A 24,230-nucleotide genomic window follows, 5' to 3' on the forward strand; every position below is an offset into this window, starting at 1 on the left:
TGATTATGCGGGGGCTTTTCTAGTTATTGGGGGCATTATGATATGACCTATAGTTGTTAATTTCTGTGTCATTTAGTGTCTTGGCAATCATAATACATATTCTTTAATATATATAGTGATGTCGTTATTACGACATAGCTATGTCGTTATTACGACAAGTTATGTCGAAATTACGACAAAGCGATGTCGTTATAACGACATATTATGTCGAAATTACGACATAGCGATGTCGTTATAACGACATGTTATGTCGAAATTACGACATAGCGATGTCGTTATAACGACATATCATGTCGAAATTACGACATAGCGATGTCGTTATAACGACATGTTATGTCGAAATTACGACATGCTATGTCGTAATTACGACATAATTTTTTTTTTTTGAATGGCCCTTATCGGCTTCCGTAATTTTTCCATTTGATTTATTTAATAATGGTCACGTTAATTAGTATCTCCCTCACTTAAAGCATTGATAATTAGCTTACATATGTTAGAAGCTCATTTGCATCTGCATACTTTTCAAATGTTTTATTTTCTGTTTTGTATTTTAAATAGTAGTTCTATTGTTACAATTACTATTTTTGTGAACAATATTAATATATTTGCATTTGCGCCAATTTTGTTTTTAATATGGGTTTAACTTATGTATTATACAGAAAGTACGGGTATTACATGTTTGCTTCCAGTAAATAATTTTTCTATGTCAGACAAGTTCTTTAATTTACAAAGAAAATGCATACTGGAGTATAATATTTCCATTTATTATAATTATATAAAAACGAAGTTTTACTTTGTAGTATAAATATAGTGACACATCATCGATTTAAAAAAAACGTTGACTTTAAGATTTTCCTAAAATCTATTTTAAAAACCTTACACATGTACACAAGGTTAAGACATTTCATCAGGAAAGAATTTAAATGAAAAGAAAAGAAGACCATCTGTTTTGTATTTATAAAGAAAATCAATTTCGAACGACTAACTAATTGTTAACAACGATTTACACTCGAATTTACTTATCCGGCAAATTAATCAATGACATATCTTTATAGTAAACATTAAATTTCCGGTCAGCAAAATAGCCAGTAGCACATTTGAGGGCACTCGAAAATTGTCTTATCAATAAACGTTCAACGAAGCGCGAACACAAGCGTAAAGAAACCGCGTGTTAAAGGGACGTCTGATTATTTCAGTTTGATCATTCGAGGAGTTAACACACATGTCGGAAATGCGTTTAGGAAGGGTTAACTAGTTAAAAAAATCCGCTTTATTTTCCTGTTGTTGAACTTTTATTTTATGATAAGTGAGTCACAGATTTTGATTGGTCAATCCTGGAAAATCCTGACATACTTTAAGTGATAAGTGGATTGTATGTATGTACATGTGGTTTATTATAGATATCATAACTAAATTCGTCGACGTATGAAAACAATGTGACTCATTCGATTTAAATATTTAACTTTGGGAATTATTGGAATTTAATATAAAGACATTATTTCTAAAAAAAAATATCATTGATTTTAGAGTGGAGTTTTAATAAGCAGCAAATTCTCACGATTGTCGATTGGACAATTCAAATATAATACAGAAAGCTACACATTGGATTTTTTGTGAATGATTTTAACCCTGTGAAATGAACGAACATTAGTTAGAGAACGAGTGACAAAGTGTTATAAAATTATTTTTGTGTAAAATAATTTTCATAAAGTTTAGTACGACAAACTATTTAATATGGGAGCTAATAATTCGCTTGCTGAAGATGATCCTAGAAGAAACTTTGATCACAAGGATAAATATACAACTTCAGCTAAATACAGACTTAGTTATCATGGAATTTCTAATGCTAAAGGTTAGTATTGGTACTTACATATGTCTATATACATTGGCATTTGTTGTATTCGTGTATCAGCGACATGTATTTTATTTGTTATGGTTCAATTTTGTAAGATATATAATTATCTTTATTGTCATATCAACAAATTCAAAACATGTATGTGACAAACTGGAAAAAAACAAAATATACACTCGTATATATAATATGTGTTTATCAATTGTTGAAAAGTATAGTATAATACAATTATATTAAAATCCTTGATGATTGCCGTTTGACTATAAACTTTACGCGTATACTAGTAGTTCAAAACAAGTCCAATGAAAGACCAAAGCTTAACATTGTTGGTTAGAACGTGCCTTCATGTTTTCAGTTAAGAGAAAAGTGTACAACAGTTTATCAAAAATCTAAACATGCTAAAGGAAGACAAATCAGAAACTACAAAAATAATAACAAAAGAAACAGCTTAAAAACATAAAAACAAAGATTGAATAACACGAATTCTCTTAAAACCTGGGACATAAGTTGAACTTAAAAGATATAGGTGAATTTGTACATGTCATTCTCCATGTTTTTCTATAAATACTTATTATATTAGAATATGCGTCCTGACATTTTGTACATGTTGTATCTGGGAACAGTATGTCAATATATATGTTCCTGGTTGTATACCAAATTTCACCAAACGATCCCCTGGTATTATCAGAGGGTTCAATGTACTTTTACAAATAATGTATTTTAGTATGACACATTAAAAAGAATTCTTTTTCAACATATAATTATTTCTAGTCTTTAAAAGGTTAGTTGCCTCCAACAAACTGTATTTGAGAATTTGTTCATGACTTACGGGATAATACAATTGTAATATGCATTTTTCAAAATATATTTGTCACTTCAATTATAAATTGAGAATATTTTACAACTTCGGAAAAAGTCCCTAACTTGATGGGTTATTAATAATTTAAGGAACTATTTGGCGGCCTGTGAACAAACCTGTACACATTATGTAATATTGTAAAACAATCCGAAATGTTTTTTTTTTGGTTAAATACAATCTGCGTCTAGATAAATCTATAATTACATGGCTACAATGTTCATCAATCTACATAATTTATCAACAACTTGATGTAATAACACCCATTGGGTAAACATTTTAATCAAAAGATACAAAATTATTTTTGTCACATAGATAAAATGAAATCTGAAATTTCAGTGTTACGATTATGTTACTGTTTTGTCACACAAACCCTTAGGGACTTCATTTCTTTTACATTATCAAGTTCTTGGTAATAATGACACGACATTTTTTTTTAATTTATGTTCCTATTCTTGTTTAAATTGCATCATGATTTATTAGTTTATTATACCTTGGCGGTATTGTGTTTTTCTTTCAAGAGTTTCAAGTTCAGGATATACAATGTTTTTCGCTGAGAACAATGCAGATTGTGGAACGACATAACCGTTTTTAAAAATAAACTTTCAATAAAACTGCATGTACACAACGTGCTAAAGAACATGTAACCATTTCAAATAATGTCAAATGTAAATGTTATCTGATATACAGACAAAAATAAAGGTGAATTTGGAACGTAATGGGGAAAAAATCTTATCAGACTTGTGAACTGTACTTTGAACTCAACAATGAAACCAGGACAGTTTTATTATTATTATTCTAAGTTTACATACATGTGTATATACATGTAGCATTAATACCGACCATTTTTAAAGTCATGGTTTTGTCGCAGGTCCCCTTTTTGGATTTTCTTTCAATTCATCATATCCTATAGTTACACCAGAGCTATGATGAACGGACCCCTGAAAGCCAGATCCGGGGATGTATCTCTTGAGACTTCGGATATAAGCCCATACCAGTGAGGACCTCTGGTATAAGCACATACCAGATACAAATATCTGCTAGGACCTCTGGTATAAGCCGCATATACTAGAGACGTATCTCTGGTCAGTTGTCTTTCTCTGCCTTATCTTTTCTGATGATGACCATTGACAGAAGACATATATTTAGAGGTCATGACATTGTTAACTTCTGTATAACACGATGTAGAATTATACTTTCCTTACTGTTTATCATATACATTATTAAATTTAACTACATCTAATAATTTCTTTTGATCTTTTTTTTAGGTAAACCACCACCGCCAGAAGGGACACCATCATTAAGGAACATCACTCATAATTCACTAACAGTGGTCTGGTCACCACCCCAGGGTCAGAGAATAGACACAATTTTAGCCTATAGAGTGGAAATTTACAATGCGACAACACGAAGGTGGAAAGTTGTCACAAGTTGTTGTCAAGGTAATTCATATGATGTCAAAGACTTAAAACCGGATTCTGAATATTGTCTTCGAATTCGAGCTGAAAATTTGTTTGGTTGGAGTAAGCCGAGTCAGTCAACTCATTTAGTGCGAACTCGATCTTTGCCTAACAGACGCTCCATGTTCGAACAGGAGGAGGCTAAAAACACTAAGCTAGTCCGAAGACATAGCTACCATATCAAAATCGAGGCTAATGTTGCCACCATGTTGTTCAATAAAACCGAAGAAAGTGGAAATTGCAATAATATTGGAACTTTCCCAATGCGAAGAAACGGAAGCACAAGAATGTCTCTTCCGATCCAAAGAAGAACCGTTGCTAGTTTGATTCCTGGATCTCGTCGTGAAAGCACGTGCAGTATGCGTGACACTCGCCGAAGGTCGGTAGAAGAATCATCAGTATGCACGGATGAAACGGACGAATCATTAAAATCACTCAAATTGCATCGTATTTCCATGTCTACAGAAGAAGATTCATGTGCGAGGTCAACTTCATCGACATCGATGTCGTCAATACCAGAATTGCAAGAAGAAGATTCGTTTGAACATTTAGAATGTAAAAATAATAGAGAGGATTATTGGAGACAAAACTGGACATCTCCGACCCACGAAGTTAGCCATGATGATATTCTTACATCGCCATATTCCGACGACACAAAACTTTCAATGTTTTCACGATCTCCAATGCAAAGACAGTCCAATCATTTCAGTGACTATCCAAAGACCACCAAACTTTCTCCGTACGACAATGATAGTGATTCTCAGATTTGGAAAGGAAAAGACGATGGACACTTAGATAATGAAAGCATATCTGATCTCCGGTCACTTAGGGATATACTGTGTTCAAATGAAATGATGGTCAAAACTCTCAATGCGGACAATAACGGAAATTATTGCAATAAACTTTACAATAATGTTATTCACGAAGTTGACGAGGAAAATGTGATGATTGACAGAGTCTCAACATTATAACCCATACTGTTGTATATAGTCATTGAAATAATTTGAGTCACAAATGGATTTCCGATGTTTACCGATCTCATTTCAGCAACCTTCTTTCCATTTTTTCGAAGATTTCGGGACCAAAGAAGGACTGCTCCATTCAATAGAATTCTGCGTTTATATTTATTTTCCCTTTGCTATGCTAACCAAAGAAGGTTATTTATTTTTGTGGTGCAAATCGTGCAATTGATAGTCCCTATGTTTAACAATATAGCATTTCAAACTGCTTTACAAATATTTGTTATGATATATTTAACATGTTTAAATGAACATTATTTATTTTAATTATAAAAGACATTTTAAAGTTAACAAGTGTTTTATTCTCCACCTAGGCGTTTATTTGTTCGTTGAAAGGAAGTAGTACTTCATATTTAGTATTGTTATCGCTATGTACCTGTAAATTGTAGCTTTTCGCTGGGAAAATCACTAAGTGCACTAGTTATTGCCACATAATTCGTTATACATGTAATGTTCATCCGAGATCACCCTAGGTTTTGGTGGAGTTCGTGTTGCTCAAGTTTTCGTTTTCTCAATTTTGTTTTTTAGACAGTTGTTTGTCTTTTGGTCGTTTTTCGGGTTTTTTTTGCCATAACATTGTTGTTTTCGACTTGTGAGTGACTATCATTTTGGTTTATTCATTACTTCTGTCTAACAGATTTGATTGTCTATGCATCAATCTGATCAAAATTCTGATCTACATTTATATTAACTCGTGTACTCGTATATATAGGCTCATATGAGGATAACGAAATCGGGGATCTATATTATAACTGGATTGTTTTAAGCATGTTATGCAAATATAAAGCAATTCTGTTGAAATTAGATATTTTTAATGTTGAGCGATTCGTCACAAACAGATGGCCAACGTATCACCGATATAAGACATATAAACATTCACAACTGTTGTGACAGATCTTCCTGGTATCTGATCCCTATTAACTTAATGAAAAGGAAAATTTGATACACACACTAACGCCTGATGATGTTCATCTTTAAAACATCTGATCTCTATATTCGATTTAGTATATAAGAAATACAAGAAAATTGGTTTAATAAGAGCATCTGGCTAATGACACTAAAGTCCTAACGCATCCGATTAGGCATATCGATGTACAGATGCAAAGTCGGCTTCAAAATGCATAAAGTTTTTTTTTTTCCTTTTTGTGTTTCATTGATGTCCTGTTGAAGGGCAACACGTTTGCCCTAACCAAGCTTATAGTTTTCCCAATAGAGTCTTGATTTCTTGTCGATCGTCCCAGTCGAGAATTAGCTGCTTGTTTTCTTATGTTCAACATAACATGATGAAAATAGGGGAAAACAATAAAACGTAGTACCATAGATTATTACATCTATAGTAGTACACACGTAGAACAGAAAGTTGACATTATAATGTGAAGAAAAGAAAGCCGCAGGGGGCAAACGTCAATGAGACAACAACCAACTAAGAAAAAAAGCATCTTGATGTCTTCAACTTCAATGTAAACCATATCACTGCATGCACCACTTTCAAACGCAATTTGAATGTCATGTAATACATATTTCTTTCATAGTCTAAAACTCTAACAATGCTCTACTAACAATAACTAATATCGTTATCATGGTTAATAAAGCAGAAAAACTCAAAACATTGAGGTGAAATTTCAACCGAGTAAATAAATGTTCTATAACGCTAATTAATCACAAATTACTTAGGGTACAGCTAAATGTCCACAAAGCAGTGAACACATAATAGGATCACAATTACACTTTACTTTAGGTGAGAACCGTAAAATTGTATATTCTTATGTTCAATTACCTACTTTAAATGAGATTTCAAAGATTTGTTTAAATTCAGTCATTTAATCCTCAGTATTAAATTTACCAGGCAGAAGCTAGCGAACAATAGCTAGCGAACAATAAGCCAGCGAACAATAAGGCGATATATCGAGAAACCAAAAAAATGAATAAGACAGCAACGGCCGTTAAATCAAAAAATGTTTAAAAAGGCAGAAAATCAGTCCAAATATTGCAATTTAAACTCAAGATTGAAATGGTTTTTATCCCATCCATTGATAAAACAAGTCACATCTCTTTTAAGGCTAATATTCAGTACCATAGTAAATCTGCATCTATCAACGGATTCTTTGTAGGTGTAGAGCAACCAATGTACCAAATCAATTTAGAACGTATGTAAAAGTAGTCCTACCCTGTAAATTATCGCACCTGTGATGTCATTGTTTAATTAAACTAACATACACATTTGAAGAAATGGGGGTTGCCCTATTCCAGGGCTCCTAGAGAAAAATAATGAGGGGTGTCACGGGGTATGACTATATAGGTCTTGTAGAGGAGAAACAGGCGCTTCTTTTGCGCAAGGTATCGAAGGGCGCTATGTTCAAAAATCTGAAACTAGAGCCCAAAATTTGAAAAAAATTGGTCCAAAATAGGGGGGTCGACCTATTCCACGGCTCCTAGAGAAAAATAATGAGGGGTGTCACGGGGTATGACTATATAGGTCTTGTAGAGGAGGAACAGGCGCTTCTTTTGCGCAAGGTATCGAAGGGCGCTATGTTCAAAAATCTGAAACTAGAGCCCAAAATTTGAAAAAAATTGGTCCAAAATAGGGGGGTCGACCTATTCCACGGCTCCTAGAGAAAAATAATGAGGGGTGTCACGGGGTATGACTATATAGGTCTTTTAGAGGAAAAACAGGCGCTTCTTTTGCGCAAGGTATCGAAGGGCGCTATGTTCAAAAATCTGAAACTAGAGCCCAAAACTTGAAAAAAAATGGTCCAAAATAGGGGGGTCGACCTATTCCACGGCTCCTAGAGAAAAATAATGAGGGGTGTCACGGGGTATGACTATATAGGTCTTGTAGAGGAGAAACAGGCGCTTCTTTTGCGCAAGGTATCGAAGGGCGCTATGTTCAAAAATCTGAAACTAGAGCCCAAAATTTGAAAAAAAAAGGTCCAAAATAGGGGGGTCGACCTATTCCACGGCTCCTAGAGAAAAATAATGAGGGGTGTCACGGGGTATGACTATATAGGTCTTGTAGAGGAGAAACAGGCGCTTCTTTTGCGCAAGGTATCGAAGGGCGCTATGTTCAAAAATCTGAAACTAGAGCCCAAAATTTGAAAAAAATTGGTCCAAAATAGGGGGGTCGACCTATTCCACGGCTCCTAGAGAAAAATAATGAGGGGTGTCACGGGGTATGACTATATAGGTCTTGTAGAGGAGAAACAGGCGCTTCTTTTGCGCAAGGTATCGAAGGGCGCTATGTTCAAAAATCTGAAACTAGAGCCCAAAATTTGAAAAAAAATGGTCCAAAATAGGGGAGTCGACCTATTCCACGGCTCCTAGAGAAAAATAATGAGGGGTGTCACGGGGTATGACTATATAGGTCTTGTAGAGGAGAAACAGGCGCTTCTTTTGCGCAAGGTATCGAAGGGCGCTATGTTCAAAAATCTGAAACTAGAGCCCACAATTTGAAAAAAAATGGTCCAAAATAGGGGAGTCGACCTATTCCACGGCTCCTAGAGAAAAATAATGAGGGGTGTCACGGGGTATGACTATATAGGTCTTGTAGAGGAGAAACAGGCGCATCTTTTGCGCAAGGTATCGAAGGGCGCTATGTTCAAAAATCTGAAACTAGAGCCCAAAATTTGAAAAAAAAATGGTCCAAAATAGGGGAGTCGACCTATTCCACGGCTCCTAGAGAAAAATAATGAGGGGTGTCACGGAGTATGACTATATAGGTCTTGTAGAGGAGAAACAGGCGCTTCTTTTGCGCAAGGTATCGAAGGGCGCTATGTTCAAAAATCTGAAACTAGAGCCCAAAATTTGAAAAAAAAATGGTCCAAAATAGGGGAGTGGACCTATTCCACGGCTCCTAGAGAAAAATAATGAGGGGTGTCACGGAGTATAACTATATAGGTCTTGTAGAGGAGAAACAGGCGCTTCTTTTGCGCAAGGTATCGAAGGGCGCTATGTTCAAAAATCTGAAACTAGAGCCCAAAATTTGAAAAAAAATGGTCCAAAATAGGGGGGTCGACCTATTCCAAGGCTCCTAGAGAAAAATAATGAGGGGTGTCACGGGGTATGACTATATAGGTCTTGTAGAGGAGAAACAGGCGCTTCTTTTGCGCAAGGTATCGAAGGGCGCTATGTTCAAAAATCTGAAACTAGAGCCCAAAAATTGAAAAAAATGGTCCAAAATAGGGGGGTCGACCTATTCCACGGCTCCTAGAGAAAAATAATGAGGGGTGTCACGGGGTATGACTATATAGGTCTTTTAGAGGAGAAACAGGCGCTTCTTTTGCGCAAGGTATCGAAGGGCGCTATGTTAAAAACTCTGAAACTAGAGCCCAAAATTTGAAAAAAAATGGTCCAAAATAGGAGAGTCGACCTATTCCACGGCTCCTAGAGAAAAATAATGAGGGGTGTCACGGGGTATGACTATATAGGTCTTGTAGAGGAGAAACAGGCGCTTCTTTTGCGCAAGGTATCGAAGGGCGCTATGTTCAAAAATCTGAAACTAGAGCCCAAAATTTGAAAAAAAATGGTCCAAAATAGGGGAGTCGACCTATTCCACGGCTCCTAGAGAAAAATAATGAGGGGTGTCACGGGGTATGACTATATAGGTCTTGTAGAGAAGAAACAGGCGCTTCTTTTGCGCAAGGTATCGAAGGGCGCTATGTTCAAAAATCTAAAACTAGAGCCCACAATTTGAAAAAAAATGGTCCAAAATAGGGGAGTTGACCTATTCCACGGCTCCTAGAGAAAAATAATGAGGGGTGTCACGGGGTATGACTATATAGGTCTTGTAGAAGAGAAACAGGCGCATCTTTTGCGCAAGGTATCGAAGGGCGCTATGTTCAAAAATCTAAAACTAGAGCCCAAAATTTGAAAAAAAAATGGTCCAAAATAGGGGAGTCGACCTATTCCACGGCTCCTAGAGAAAAATAATGAGGGGTGTCACGGGGTATGACTGTACAGGTCTTGTAGAGGAGAAACAGGCGCTTCTTTTGCGCAAGGTATCGAAGGGTGCTATGTTCAAAAATCTGAAACTAGAGCCCAAAATTTGAAAAAAAATGGTCCAAAATAGGGGGGTCGACCTATTCCACGGCTCCTAGAGAAAAATAATGAGGGGTGTCACGGGGTATGACTATATAGGTCTTGTAAAGGAGAAACAGGCGCTTCTTTTGCGCAAGGTATCGAAGGGCGCTATGTTCAAAAATCTGAAACTAGAGCCCAAAATTTGAAAAAAAAATGGTTCAAAATAGGGGGGTCGACCTATTCCACGGCTCCTAGAGAAAAATAATGAGGGGTGTCACGGGGTATGACTATATAGGTCTTGTAGAGGAGAAACAGGCGCTTCTTTTGCGCAAGGTATCGAAGGGCGCTATGTTCAAAAATCTGAAACTAGAGCCCAAAATTTGAAAAAAAATGGTGCAAAATAGGAGAGTCGACCTATTCCACGGCTCCTAGAGAAAAATAATGAGGGGTGTCACGGGGTATGACTATATAGGTCTTGTAGAGGAGAAACAGGCGCTTCTTTTGCGCAAGGTATCGAAGGGCGCTATGTTCAAAAATCTGAAACTAGAGCCCAAAATTTGAAAAAAAATGGTCCAAAATAGGGGAGTCGACCTATTCCACGGCTCCTAGAGAAAAATAATGAGGGGTGTCACGGGGTATGACTATATAGGTCTTGTAGAGGAGAAACAGGCGCTTCTTTTGCGCAAGGTATCGAAGGGCGCTATGTTCAAAAATCTGAAACTAGAGCCCACAATTTGAAAAAAAATGGTCCAAAATAGGGGAGTCGACCTATTCCACGGCTCCTAGAGAAAAATAATGAGGGGTGTCACGGGGTATGACTATATAGGTCTTGTAGAGGAGAAACAGGCGCATCTTTTGCGCAAGGTATCGAAGGGCGCTATATTCAAAAATCTGAAACTAGAGCCCAAAATTTGAAAAAAAAATGGTCCAAAATAGGGGAGTCGACCTATTCCACGGCTCCTAAAGAAAAATAATGAGGGGTGTCACGGGGTATGACTATATAGGTCTTGTAGAGGAGAAACAGGCGCTTCTTTTGCGCAAGGTATCGAAGGGCGCTATGTTCAAAAATCTGAAACTAGAGCCCAAAATTTGAAAAAAAATGGTCCAAAATAGGGGGGTCGACCTATTCCAGGGCTCCTAGAGAAAAATAATGAGGGGTGTCACGGGGTATGACTATATAGGTCTTGTAGAGGAGAAACAGGCGCTTCTTTTGCGCAAGGTATCGAAGGGCGCTATGTTCAAAAATCTGAAACTGGAGCCCAAAACTTGAAAAAAAATGGTCCAAAATAGGGGGGTCGACCTATTCCACGGCTCCTAGAGAAAAATAATGAGGGGTGTCACGGGGTATGACTATATAGGTCTTGTAGAGGAGAAACAGGCGCTTCTTTTGCGCAAGGTATCGAAGGGCGCTATGTTCAAAAATCTGAAACTAGAGCCCAAAACTTGAAAAAAAATGGTCCAAAATAGGGGGGTCGACCTATTCCACGGCTCCTAGAGAAAAATAATGAGGGGTGTCACGGGGTATGACTATATAGGTCTTGTAGAGGAGAAACAGGCGCATCTTTTGCGCAAGGTATCGAAGGGCGCTATGTTCAAAAATCTGAAACTAGAGCCCAAGATTTGAAAAAAAAATGGTCCAAAATAGGGGAGTCGACCTATTCCACGGCTCCTAGAGAAAAATAATGAGGGGTGTCACGGGGTATGACTATATAGGTCTTGTAGAGGAGAAACAGGCGCTTCTTTTGCGCAAGGTATCGAAGGGCGCTATGTTCAAAAATCTGAAACTAGAGCCCAAAATTTGAAAAAAAATGGTCCAAAATAGGGGGGTCGACCTATTCCACGGCTCCTAGAGAAAAATAATGAGGGGTGTCACGGGGTATGACTATAAAGGTCTTGTAGAGTAGAAACAGGCGCTTCTTTTGCGCAAGGTATCGAAGGGCGCTATGTTCAAAAATCTGAAACTAGAGCCCAAAACTTGAAAAAAAATGGTCCAAAATAGGGGGTCGACCTATTCCAGGGCTCCTAGAGAAAAATAATGAGGGGTGTCACGGGGTATGACTATATAGGTCTTGTAGAGGAGAAACAGGCGCTTCTTTTGCGCAAGGTATCGAAGGGCGCTATGTTCAAAAATCTGAAACTAGAGCCCAAAATTTGAAAAAAAATGGTCCAAAATAGGGGGGTCGACCTATTCCACGGCTCCTAGAGAAAAATAATGAGGGGTGTCACGGGGTATGACTATATAGGTCTTGTAGAAGAGAAACAGGCGCTTCTTTTGCGCAAGGTATCGAAGGGCGCTATGTTCAAAAATCTGAAACTAGAGCCCAAAATTTGAAAAAAATTGGTCCAAAATAGGGGGGTCGACCTATTCCACGGCTCCTAGAGAAAAATAATGAGGGGTGTCACGGGGTATGACTATATAGGTCTTTTAGAGGAGAAACAGGCGCTTCTTTTGCGCAAGGTATCGAAGGGCGCTATGTTCAAAACTCTGAAACTAGAGCCCAAAATTTGAAAAAAAATGGTCCAAAATAGGAGAGTCGACCTATTCCGCGGCTCCTAGAGAAAAATAATGAGGGGTGTCACGGGGTATGACTATATAGGTCTTGTAGAGGAGAAAAAGGCGCTTCTTTTGCGCAAGGTATCGAAGGGCGCTATGTTCAAAAATCTGAAACTAGAGCCCAAAATTTGAAAAAAAAATGGTCCAAAATAGGGGAGTCGACCTATTCCACGGCTCCTAGAGAAAAATAATGAGGGGTGTCACGGAGTATGACTATATAGGTCTTGTAGAGGAGAAACAGGCGCTTCTTTTGCGCAAGGTATCGAAGGGCGCTATGTTCAAAAATCTGAAACTAGAGCCCAAAATTTGAAAAAAAAATGGTCCAAAATAGGGGAGTTGACCTATTCCACGGCTCCTAGAGAAAAATAATGAGGGGTGTCACGGAGTATGACTATATAGGTCTTGTAGAGGAGAAACAGGCGCTTCTTTTTCTCAAGGTATCGAAGGGCGCTATGTTCAAAAATCTGAAACTAGAGCCCAAAATTTGAAAAAAAATGGTCCAAAATAGGGGAGTTGACCTATTCCAAGGCTCATAGAGAAAAATAATGAGGGGTGTCACGGAGTATGACTATATAGGTCTTGTAGAGGAGAAACAGGCGCTTCTTTTTCTCAAGGTATCGAAGGGCGCTATGTTCAAAAATCTGAAACTAGAGCCCAAAATTTGAAAAAAAATGGTCCAAAATAGGGGAGTTGACCTATTCCAAGGCTCATAGAGAAAAATAATGGGGGATGTCACGGGGTATGACTATATAGGTCTTGTAGAGGAGAAACAGGCGCTTCTTTTTCTCAAGGTATCGAAGGGCGCTATGTTCAAAAATCTGAAACTAGAGCCCAAAATTTGAAAAAAAATGGTCCAAAATAGGGGGGTCGACCTATTCCAAGGCTCCTAGAGAAAAATAATGAGGGGTGTCACGGGGTATGACTATATAGGTCTTGTAGAGGAGAAACAGGCGCTTCTTTTGCGTAAGGTATCGAAGGGCGCTATGTTCAAAAATCTGAAACTAGAGCCCAAAATTTGAAAAAAAATGGTCCAAAATAGGGGGTCGACCTATTCCACGGCTCCTAGAGAAAAATAATGAGGGGTGTCACGGGGTATGACTATATAGGTCTTGTAGAGGAGAAACAGGCGCTTCTTTTGCGCAAGGTATCGAAGGGCGCTATGTTCAAAAATCTGAAACTAGAGCCCAAAATTTGAAAAAAAATGGTCCAAAATAGGGGGGTCGACCTATTCCACGGCTCCTAGAGAAAAATAATGAGGGGTGTCACGGGGTATGACTATATAGGTCTTTTAGAGGAGAAACAGGCGCTTCTTTTGCGCAAGGTATCGAAGGGCGCTATGTTCAAAACTCTGAAACTAGAGCCCAAAATTTGAAAAAAAATGGTCCAAAATAGGAGAGTCGACCTATTCCACGGCTCCTAGAGAAAAATAATGAGGGGTGTCACGGGGTATGACTATATAGGTCTTGTAGAGGAGAAACAGGCGCTTCTTTTGCGTAATGTATCGAAGGGCGCTATGTTCAAAAATCTGAAACTAGAGCCCAAAATTTGAAAAAAAATGGTCCAAAATAGGGGGGTCGACCTATTCCACGGCTCCTAGAGAAAAATAATGAGGGGTGTCACGGGGTATGACTATATAGGTCTTGTAGAGGAGAAACAGGCGCTTCTTTTGCGCAAGGTATCGAAGGGCGCTATGTTAAAAAATCTGAAACTAGAGCCCAAAATTTGAAAAAAAATGGTCCAAAATAGGGGGGTCGGCCTATTCCACGGCTCCTAGAGAAAAATAATGAGGGGTGTCACGGGGTATGACTATATAGGTCTTGTAGAGGAGAAACAGGCGCTTCTTTTGCGCAAGGTATCGAAGGGCGCTATGTTCAAAAATCTGAAACTAGAGCCCAAAATTTGAAAAAAATTGGTCCAAAATAGGGGGGTCGACCTATTCCACGGCTCCTAAAGAAAAATAATGAGGGGTGTCACGGGGTATGACTATAAAGGTCTTGTAGAGGAGAAACAGGCGCTTCTTTTGCGCAAGGTATCGAAGGGCGCTATGTTCAAAAATCTGAAACTAGAGCCCAAAATTTGAAAAAAAAATGGTCCAAAATAGGGGAGTCGACCTATTCCACGGCTCCTAGAGAAAAATAATGAGGGGTGTCACGGGGTATGACTATATAGGTCTTTTAGAGGAGAAACAGGCGCTTCTTTTGCGCAAGGTATCGAAGGGCGCTATGTTCAAAAATCTGAAACTAGAGCCCAAAATTTAAAAAAAAATGGTCCAAAATAGGGGGGTCGACCTATTCCACGGCTCCTAGAGAAAAATAATGAGGGGTGTCACGGGGTATGACTATATAGGTCTTGTAGAGGAGAAACAGGCGCTTCTTTTGCGCAAGGTATCGAAGGGCGCTATGTTCAAAAATCTGAAACTAGAGCCCAAAATTTGAAAAAAAATGGTCCAAAATAGGGGGGTCGACCTATTCCACGGCTCCTAGAGAAAAATAATGAGGGGTGTCACGGGGTATGACTATATAGGTCTTGTAGAGGAGAAACAGGCGCTTCTTTTGCGCAAGGTATCGAAGGGCGCTATGTTCAAAAATCTGAAACTAGAGCCCAAAATTTGAAAAAAAATGGTCCAAAATAGGGGGGTCGGCCTATTCCACGGCTCCTAGAGAAAAATAATGAGGGGTGTCACGGGGTATGACTATATAGGTCTTGTAGAGGAGAAACAGGCGCTTCTTTTTCTCAAGGTATCGAAGGGCGCTATGTTCAAAAATCTGAAACTAGAGCCCAAAATTTGAAAAAAATGGTCCAAAATAGGGGAGTCGACCTATTCCACGGCTCCTAGAGAAAAATAATGAGGGGTGTCACGGGGTATGACTATATAGGTCTTGTAGAGGAGAAACAGGCGCTTCTTTTGCGCAAGGTATCGAAGGGCGCTATGTTCAAAAATCTGAAACTAGAGCCCAAAATTTAAAAAAAAATGGTCCAAAATAGGGGGGGTCGAATGAGGGGTGTCATGGGGTATGACTTTAATAAGTCATATAGAAGAGAAACAGGCGCATCTTTTGTGTAAGTATTTTAGTGGCGCTATGTTCGAAAATCTGAAACTTAATTGCTCAAAACTAGATATAAAGGATTAACAGATACAGTTAAGTCTGCCTCATATCTTAACTTTCATCTAGAAATTGACAATGAGGGTCGGTTGAAAAAATTTCCGACAAAAGAGATGATTTCAGCTTCCCAATTTTGAACTTTCCATTTCTATGTAGCAACATTCCAACAGCGCCTACATACTGAGTACATATCTCCAAATCGATACTATTGCCCAGGCTTGTATTTCCTATCATGATTTCCTTGAAAGAGTGTTGGTGATCACAACGAAGCTATTAAATCAAGAGTTCGAAAATATAAAGTTGAAATTATCCTATCGTAATGTTAACGGACGTCCCGAGTTGGTTGACAGTTATGGAATAACCGTTTCACAGATGAAATCGGATATGTTACTTACGTCGTAACTTCAACCCATTCCCCCATAAACAACGAATGTGACCTTCCGAATTAGACTATTAACGGGGTTTGTAATAACACTATCAACACGACGGGTGCCGCATGTGGAGCATATCTGCTTCCCCTTCCGAATCACCTGAGATCAACCAGATTTTTTGGTGGTGTTCGTGTTGGTTAGTCATTAGTTTTCTATGTTGTGTTCAAAGTTAAAGGGTGCATATCCGATGTATTTATCATTGTTTTCAGATCGTTGTCCGAAGGTTAAGTCTACATCATTAGATATATTTAAATGTAGATACTCCTGTTCACGATGTCTGAGGATAGCATGTTCAGCTGATTTGATAGGTTATGCATCTGCAAATCAGATGTTGGAGAAGCCAATGCATGTAGCGGTAAGATCGCAAAAAGGTCGTCATTCGTGTTGTTGGTCTGAGAAGCACTTGTTTTCTCTGGAAAAGGTACGAATGGTTGGAAGACTTTTTGAGTTCTTTACTCCACCTTGTTTGCTAAGTCTTTATTGTAAGTTACTAGACTTGATGGTGTGCTTTTATCCGGGACTTCTTGCAATTAAAGAGTTTCATGCTGTTTGGGATCGACAATTACTAGTATTACAAACATCATTTTATGTAAATCGTTTGTAAAAACTCCCTTAAACGTTTGAAAATGTTTTAGAAAACATCCCTTAGTGTTTGATAGCATTTGAAAAAAAAAAATCGATGCAACTGACTGTCTCTGTTTCATGTCAAATGCTAAATATGTTTCGAAGCTTTTAAACACATACCCTATAATGTAGTTGAATATAAGTGAAGGTAATTTAAAGTTCGATTCTCTCTTAATCGGTTGCTGTGGTAGTCTGTAGATTTCTTGAACTCTACAGATCGGCCTACATGATGATATCATCACCAATGTTGATGTTGAAACTATCGCGGGAACATACCGTCTAAACTATTGTACTTTCTCATGATCGACGTCGTTTTGTCAGTGACGTCGCCTTTGGTGGAAATAAGTACTTGTAGATTTAATGTAATGGCTGTTGTTGTAGTACACATTGACTTAACTATCATCTATATGTATGGTGCCGTGACCGATGGATCTCGAAAAATTGAAATCATTCATATCGGGGAACAGGAGTGCTGTTACCAGATTATTCAGAAGATTAGATAAAGCAAAAGAGAATTCAAATTTCAATTAAATAGAAATCATTGCAACGCTTGCAAAACTGATGCAAAAACAAACATTGTTTGAGAACTCAAACGAACAAATTTTAAAGTTAACAGAACCGGAAAATGTGGAAAATGAGGTAATAGATTCAGTGACTATGGAAACGAAGATTCGACACATACGTAAGTTCATAAAAAATGTCCAAACCCCGCAGTCCAGTCATATTGAATCACATACAACAACCCACACTATTTTAATCCAGAAACTATAACGTTTGTTCCAACGCACAACATAGCCAACCCGAACAACGCATAGTAGTTTGAAAACCCATCTGTAAAACCCAGTTACACATTCAACATGCAGCAAAGTACGTTTTCGTCAGCTAGTAATCAGAGTCACCGCCTACCAAAACTTTCGCCTCCAACATTCTCAGGTAACATTTTAGAATGACAACCTTCTGGGACTCATATGAGTCGGCCGTACATCTTAACCTGTCACTTACAAATATACAAAAATTGAATTACTTGAAAGCACAGCTAGAACATGAAGCCCTAGCATCAATAGCAGGTTTTGCACTCACAAATGTTAACTACGATGACGCCGTAATTTTTTTAAAGAGAGGTTCTGTCAACAAGACAAAATAATAAATGCATACATGTAGCCATTATTAGAAATCCCTTTGCTTAGAAATCAACTAACAAGCTTACAAAGTTTTTACGATAAAATGGAAGGTTACGTCAGGGGATTAGAAGCTTTGGGTCAGACACAGGAAACATACGGCCCTCTACTTGTTCCCATTATCATGAACAAATTACCCGGGGAAGTCAGACACCATCTCGCATGAGAACACAGAACAAAACATGGCTATTACGGGACCTCCGTAAAAGCATATTAGATGAGATCAATATAATTGACGCAGGACAAGAGATGGAGTCGACATACGATTTGCCCGCAACACTGTCTTTCTTTTGCCGGAATATTACAAGAATATTGAGACTAGACCTTGCGCTTTCTGTCATGAAATACACGCACCTACTCATTGCAGTTAAATAACCGACGCAGAATCCCATATGATCATAGTAAAACGTGATAAGTTATGCTTTAACTGCGTTGGTAAACACAGAATAAATGAATGTTAATCTAAACACACATGAAAACATTGTAATAAGAAACACCATACAAGCTTGTGTAATGCACGTCCAACAAACAACATAAAACCAGCGAATGAGGTAAGCCATAGAAACGGGAATAGCAGCTCGTCAGGAATATGGCCATTGTTTTATTATAATTCTTTTGTGTGTGTGATACATTATAACGTTGTGTTTATGTTGTGTCGTTTGTTACCTCATATATTTGAGTGTGCATTCACATTACTATTAGACGTGTCACGGTACTTTTCTATCCAAAATTCATGTATTTAGTTTTGATGTTATATTTGTTATTCTCATTAAATTTTGTCTAATGCTTAGTTCGTTTCTCTGTGTGTTGCATTATAATGTTATGTCGTTGTTCTCCTCTTACAATTAATGAGTTTCCCTCAGTTTTAGTTTGTAACTCGGATTTTTTTTCTATCGATCTACGAGTTTCGAACAGCGGTATACTACTGTTGACTTTATTTATTCAGCGCATATGAATTTTCGCGAAAAAGATAATCAGACCAGCAACCCGCCTAACGTTCACCTTGTAAATGACATTCATGATACGGAAGAAGATACTACCATTTTGTATTCTCAATCGATACTTTTGAAAACCGCCGTAGCTCAAGTAGGCTCGAATCATCACTTTATCGATACGAATATTCTTTTTGACGAAGGAGCTCAAAGATCGTTTTTGACGCAGAACTTTGCGAAAAACCTCAATTTATAGATAGAAGGAACAGAGGTAAAACATTTACCGACATTTGGAGGTGAAGAGAAAAACATGAGACACTTAGAAAAGATAACAATCTATCTGAAAACCGATGCAGAACACGTATTGCCAAAGTACTGATAGTTCCGATGATCGCCACGCCTCTACAGAATCACATACGTAATAATGATACACAGAACAGTTATTTGCGTGGTTTAAAGTTAGCGCACACGATGACACAGCAAGATTCATTCGAGATATCGTTGCTTGTAGGCGCAGATCACTACAGGGATATTGCAGAAGATATTCTACGGAGAAACGGTCCAACCGCCGTGAAATATCCAATATCGGATATTTGCTCTCGGGACATACAAACGGTAAGAAAACTCACACGTCGGAAACTAGCATGTTTAATGTTTTAATATCACACAAAGATGAATAAAACAATCTAGAGATATTTTGGAAATTAGAATCAATAGGTATAAATAGTAAGGAGTTAGATAAAGACGACGATGCCTATATTAAAGCATATCAAGACAGATCAATTGAGTTCAGAAAAAATAAACATTTCGCTTAGTAACCATGGAAACAGGATCATGATGAATTGCCTTCAAAAGCAGTCATGAAAAGAAGGACAAAAAACACCATTAAAAAGCATACTCTAAAATCTAATATATTAAAGAAGTATGGGAACATAATACAAGAACAGGAACGAACTGGATTCATAGAGAGAGTGGATGAAACAGCTTACACTCAAGAAAAAAACTATATTCCTCATCATTCAGTACAGAAGGAATCAAGCATTACGCCTATCAGAATTGTTAAGGACTGCAGTTGTCGCCAGTTGCCTAATTCACCAAGTTGTATGGCTGCCTCTTTGATACGCCGTTGAAGCTAAATGACCTGACAAAAATTCTAATGAGATTTAGAGCCAACCCTGTCGTCATAACAACGGATATTGAAAAAGCCTTATTGCATGAAGGATTAAACGAGGATGACCCATACGCTACACGTTTCTTGTGGCTCAGTAACCCATCCGACCAAACACGTTATCTACAAACTTACAGGTTCATATCCGTTCTGTTCGGAGCGACTTGTTCGCCGTTTATGCTCAACGACACGATACTGAAGCATTTACAACATTACAACATTACAGCAGCTACATTTATGGAAAGATACTTTTACGTGGACAATATGTTGACAAGTTTACAGAACGAGGATGAGGCTAATACGTGTTATAAGGAAGCGGGAGCAATGTTGAAGAAAGCCGGATTTAACCTATGAACAGTGAGAATGTACGCCATATATATATATATATATATAGCCAAGACCGAAAATGTACGGAAAAAAGATACGGACATGAACACAAAAGTGCTTGGTATGTTATGGAACAGCAAATCCGATGATCTGATGTACCAGAAATGTGAGATTCTATTACGAGACATTGTAAGGGAGATTTTGAAACATTCTTCGAAAATATGTGAATCACTAGGAATATTGAGTCCGTTAATAATACGAGCAAAGACGCTCATACAGGATCTATGGAAAAGTAAACTTGATTGGGATGAACAAGTTCCGGAAAACTTGAAGGCTACTTGGATTAATGTTGCAAGCGACTTACAGAAAGGGACACAAATCGTATTTCCGAGATATAATTTTCCAGTAATTCTACTTCGGAACGACTTGAACTACACGAATTTTGCGATGCGAGTCTAAAAGCGTATGAAGCGACTGCATATCTGAACAACGGAAACGAAAAAACCTAACACTACAGCAACTAGAACTTATGGTCGCAGCTATCGGAACTAGACAATCGTCACATGTAAAATCAACTTTTGAATGTAAAAAAGTAGTTTTCTGGTCGGATAGCATATTATTACACTGGTTCAAATCGTCGAAACCGTTGAAACGATTTAAATGCGATTTGAGTGCGAGAAATTACGGAATCTACAAATCAATATGAATGGAGATATTGTCCAAAAGAATGCAATCCAACAGATCTCTTAACACGAAGAATTGACGCCGATCAATACATCAATAGCGTCATTTTGTAAAAAAGACCGAATTGGTTAACGAATCGGACAAAATGACCAGAAATAACTCCTACAAGTAAAACAGTATTGACAATTACAGGAGAAAACGACGACGAGGAGTTTAAAACAATGACGTTCATACTGGTTACTATGGTATTAGTAACATTATATTATTTCCGAACTTCCGATGATTGCATTGATGTCCTTGTATCGCTACAGAATGGTTGTTCAGCTTTCGATTAACTTACGAAGTTTTCGAATTACTAAGGAATCAATACCATTTAAGCCTCGGTCACACCTTACGCATGAACGGACGCCTAACGGATGAACATAAAAGTTGTCCGTTGTACTGACCGAATAAAACGGACGTTTAACGAATGCATAACGGACTAACATCGGATATGCAACGTACGAGAAATGGAAACGTTCCGGACAGAACGGCTATCGAACGTACATCCAACGGACGAGTACCGCATAAAACGGACACCTAACGGAAGCGTACCGATTAAAACGGATGAACAAGATATACGGAAAAATTAAAGGCGACAATAATAATACATGTAAATCTCATAAATATTCCAAATGATTCTGTGTAACTGGTTTTGGTTTGCTCTTCAAAATGCCACCAAAGTGCAGTTTCTGGCCTGAATAAGAGCTGCTTGATTGTGAAGGCGTCCCCGTACTCTAAGATCGATTATGAATAAAAAGAATTCATGAACCTTAAGAAATCTGACAAACCAATAATTGGCATTTCTGACACGAATTTTTCAATTGGCATTTATCCGTTTCAGATCCGTTCATCATCCGTTGTATCCGTTATACGTCCGATAGAAGTCCGTTTCTCATTCGTTCAATATCCGTTTTATCCGTTAAACGACCAGTATAAGTCCGTTGGTAAAGCCTCGGTCACACCTTACCGGATAGCTCGAACGGACGCCTAACGGATAACTTTTTTTCAATCCGTTCATGTCCGTTAGACGTCCGTTCTTATCCGTTAGACGTCCGTCCATGTTCGTTAAGCGTACGTTTTATCCGTCGACGTCCGTTCTGTCCGGTGGAAAATTTTGAGCATGTTCAAAACTTTGAACGGACGTCCAACGGATAAAATGTCCGTTGAACGTCCGTTAGGCGTCCGTTTTGTACGGTATTCGTCCGTTTCGTTTCCGTTTTGAATCCGTTACGTGTCCGTTATACATCCGTTGGAGGTCTGGAAAATAAATTCACCAACGAACTTCTACCGGACGTGTAACGGATAAAACGGATGTTGAACGAATGAGAAACGGACTTCTACCGGACGTATAACGGATAAAACGGATGATGAACGGATCTGAAACGGATAAATGCCAATTGAAAATTTCGCGTCAGAAATGCCAATTATTGGTATGTCAGATTTCTTAAGGTTCATGAATTCATAATATTCATAATCGACCTTAGAGTAAGGGCGATTCTTCACAATCAAGCAGCTCTTATTCAGGTCAGACACTGACCTTTTGCGGTATTTTGAAGAATAAACCGAAACCAGTTACACCTTAACATTTTTATGCGATGTACATGTACTATATTATTGTCGCCTTTAATTTTTCCGTATATAATGTTCATCCCTTTTATCCGGTACGCTTCTGTTAGGTGTCCGTTTTATGCGGTACTCGTCCGTTGGATGTACGTTCGACATCCGTTCTGTCCGGTACGTTTCCGTTTCTCGTACGTTGCATATCCGGTGTGTGTCCGTTAGCCATCCGTTACACGTCCGTTTTATTCGGTCAGTACATCAACGGACTCCCAACGGATAACAATTTTGTCAACGGACAACCTTTATTTTCATCCGTTAGGCGTCCGTTAGTGCTATCCGGTAAGGTGTGACAGATGCTTTAGTTATCCTCCAGACCTTCAACGGATGTATAACGGACACGTAACGGATACAAAACGGAAACGAAAGGGACGAGTACCGTACAAAACGGAAGCCTAACGGACGTTCAACGAACATTTTATCCGTTGGACGTCCGTTCAAAGTTTTGAACATGTTCAAAATTTTCCACCGGACAGAACGGACGTCGACGGATAAAACGTACGCTTAACGGACATGCAACGGATATGGACGGACGTCTAACGGATAAGAACGGACGTCTAACGGACATGAACGGATTGAAAAAAAGTTATCCGTTAGGCATCCGTTCGACCTACCCGTTTAGGTGTGACCAAGGCTTAAGGAATGAATTACCCTATCTATTTTTGGTAAAACCTTTATGAATTTCGAGTTTCCAATGCTTTTCAACTTTATACTTAATTTGGTTATTTAAGACTACCCGTGTGATCTTTCCAGCATTGTAGTATATACTACAAATTTAAAACCTGGGACAACCCCATGAAGGGATCGAACTCACATACGAACATACATTTGGAGGACCACCTATGGTTCGACCATCACTGGTTTTCTACGAAGAAGTATTTGTATAGATACTTTCTTTATAAAAGATAACATCTGGTTCTATTTTTTAGCTCTCTGTATATCCAAATATCCTTGGTTCTAATAAATTGAAGGTAACAATACGTAAGGCTAACACTAACAGCTGTTGCATGAGGTTTTGAACTCTTTGAAGGCAATGTCCGAACAATGATCACCGTGAATGTGTTGGATATTCGTGTTGTCTTCCTAAAAGCTAAATTGACAAACAAAGTTGGATCGACTTGCGCGAGAGTGTGGGGTAGAATTGACAGAGACAGAATCATTCAGCGTTGTTACATGCAACTCGGACGTAACAGTCTTTGCACTGAATCTGTCTACTCATCACCAAGTCATCATAGATTTTACAGTGGATGTGAATGCCCTTGAGGGTCTAGCATATAACATTCTCCTAATAGTGTTCGTAGACGAAAGCCTCGACGCTGCCATACTGCTATTGTTGGGAAAATACATCAATGAGAATGATCAGTGA

At 38.3% G+C, this 24,230-nt stretch overlaps 1 protein-coding gene across 1 annotated transcript; it reads left to right on the forward strand.

Moving 5' to 3' along the window:
* The first annotated feature begins 1,175 nt into the window (after positions 1-1,175).
* LOC143058360 (uncharacterized) lies at positions 1,176-5,481 on the forward strand. The gene is made up of 2 exons (XM_076231864.1): positions 1,176-1,852; positions 3,977-5,481. Exons 1-2 carry the CDS (start codon positions 1,735-1,737, stop codon positions 5,137-5,139), a joined length of 1,281 nt encoding a protein of 426 aa, XP_076087979.1. The 5' UTR covers positions 1,176-1,734; the 3' UTR covers positions 5,140-5,481.
* Positions 5,482-24,230: the final 18,749 nt, after the last annotated feature.

Source organism: Mytilus galloprovincialis, chromosome 14, assembly GCF_965363235.1.
Source record: "Mytilus galloprovincialis chromosome 14, xbMytGall1.hap1.1, whole genome shotgun sequence".
NCBI lineage: Eukaryota > Metazoa > Mollusca > Bivalvia > Mytilida > Mytilidae > Mytilus > Mytilus galloprovincialis.

Coding starts and splice junctions, on each gene's coding strand:
- LOC143058360 (XM_076231864.1), top strand. CDS start 1,735: ATGGGAGCTAATAATTCGCTTGCTGAAGATGATCCTAGAAGAAACTTT. Junction 1,853..3,976: donor TGGAATTTCTAATGCTAAAG/GTTAGTATTGGT, acceptor TCTTTTTTTTAG/GTAAACCACCACCGCCAGAA.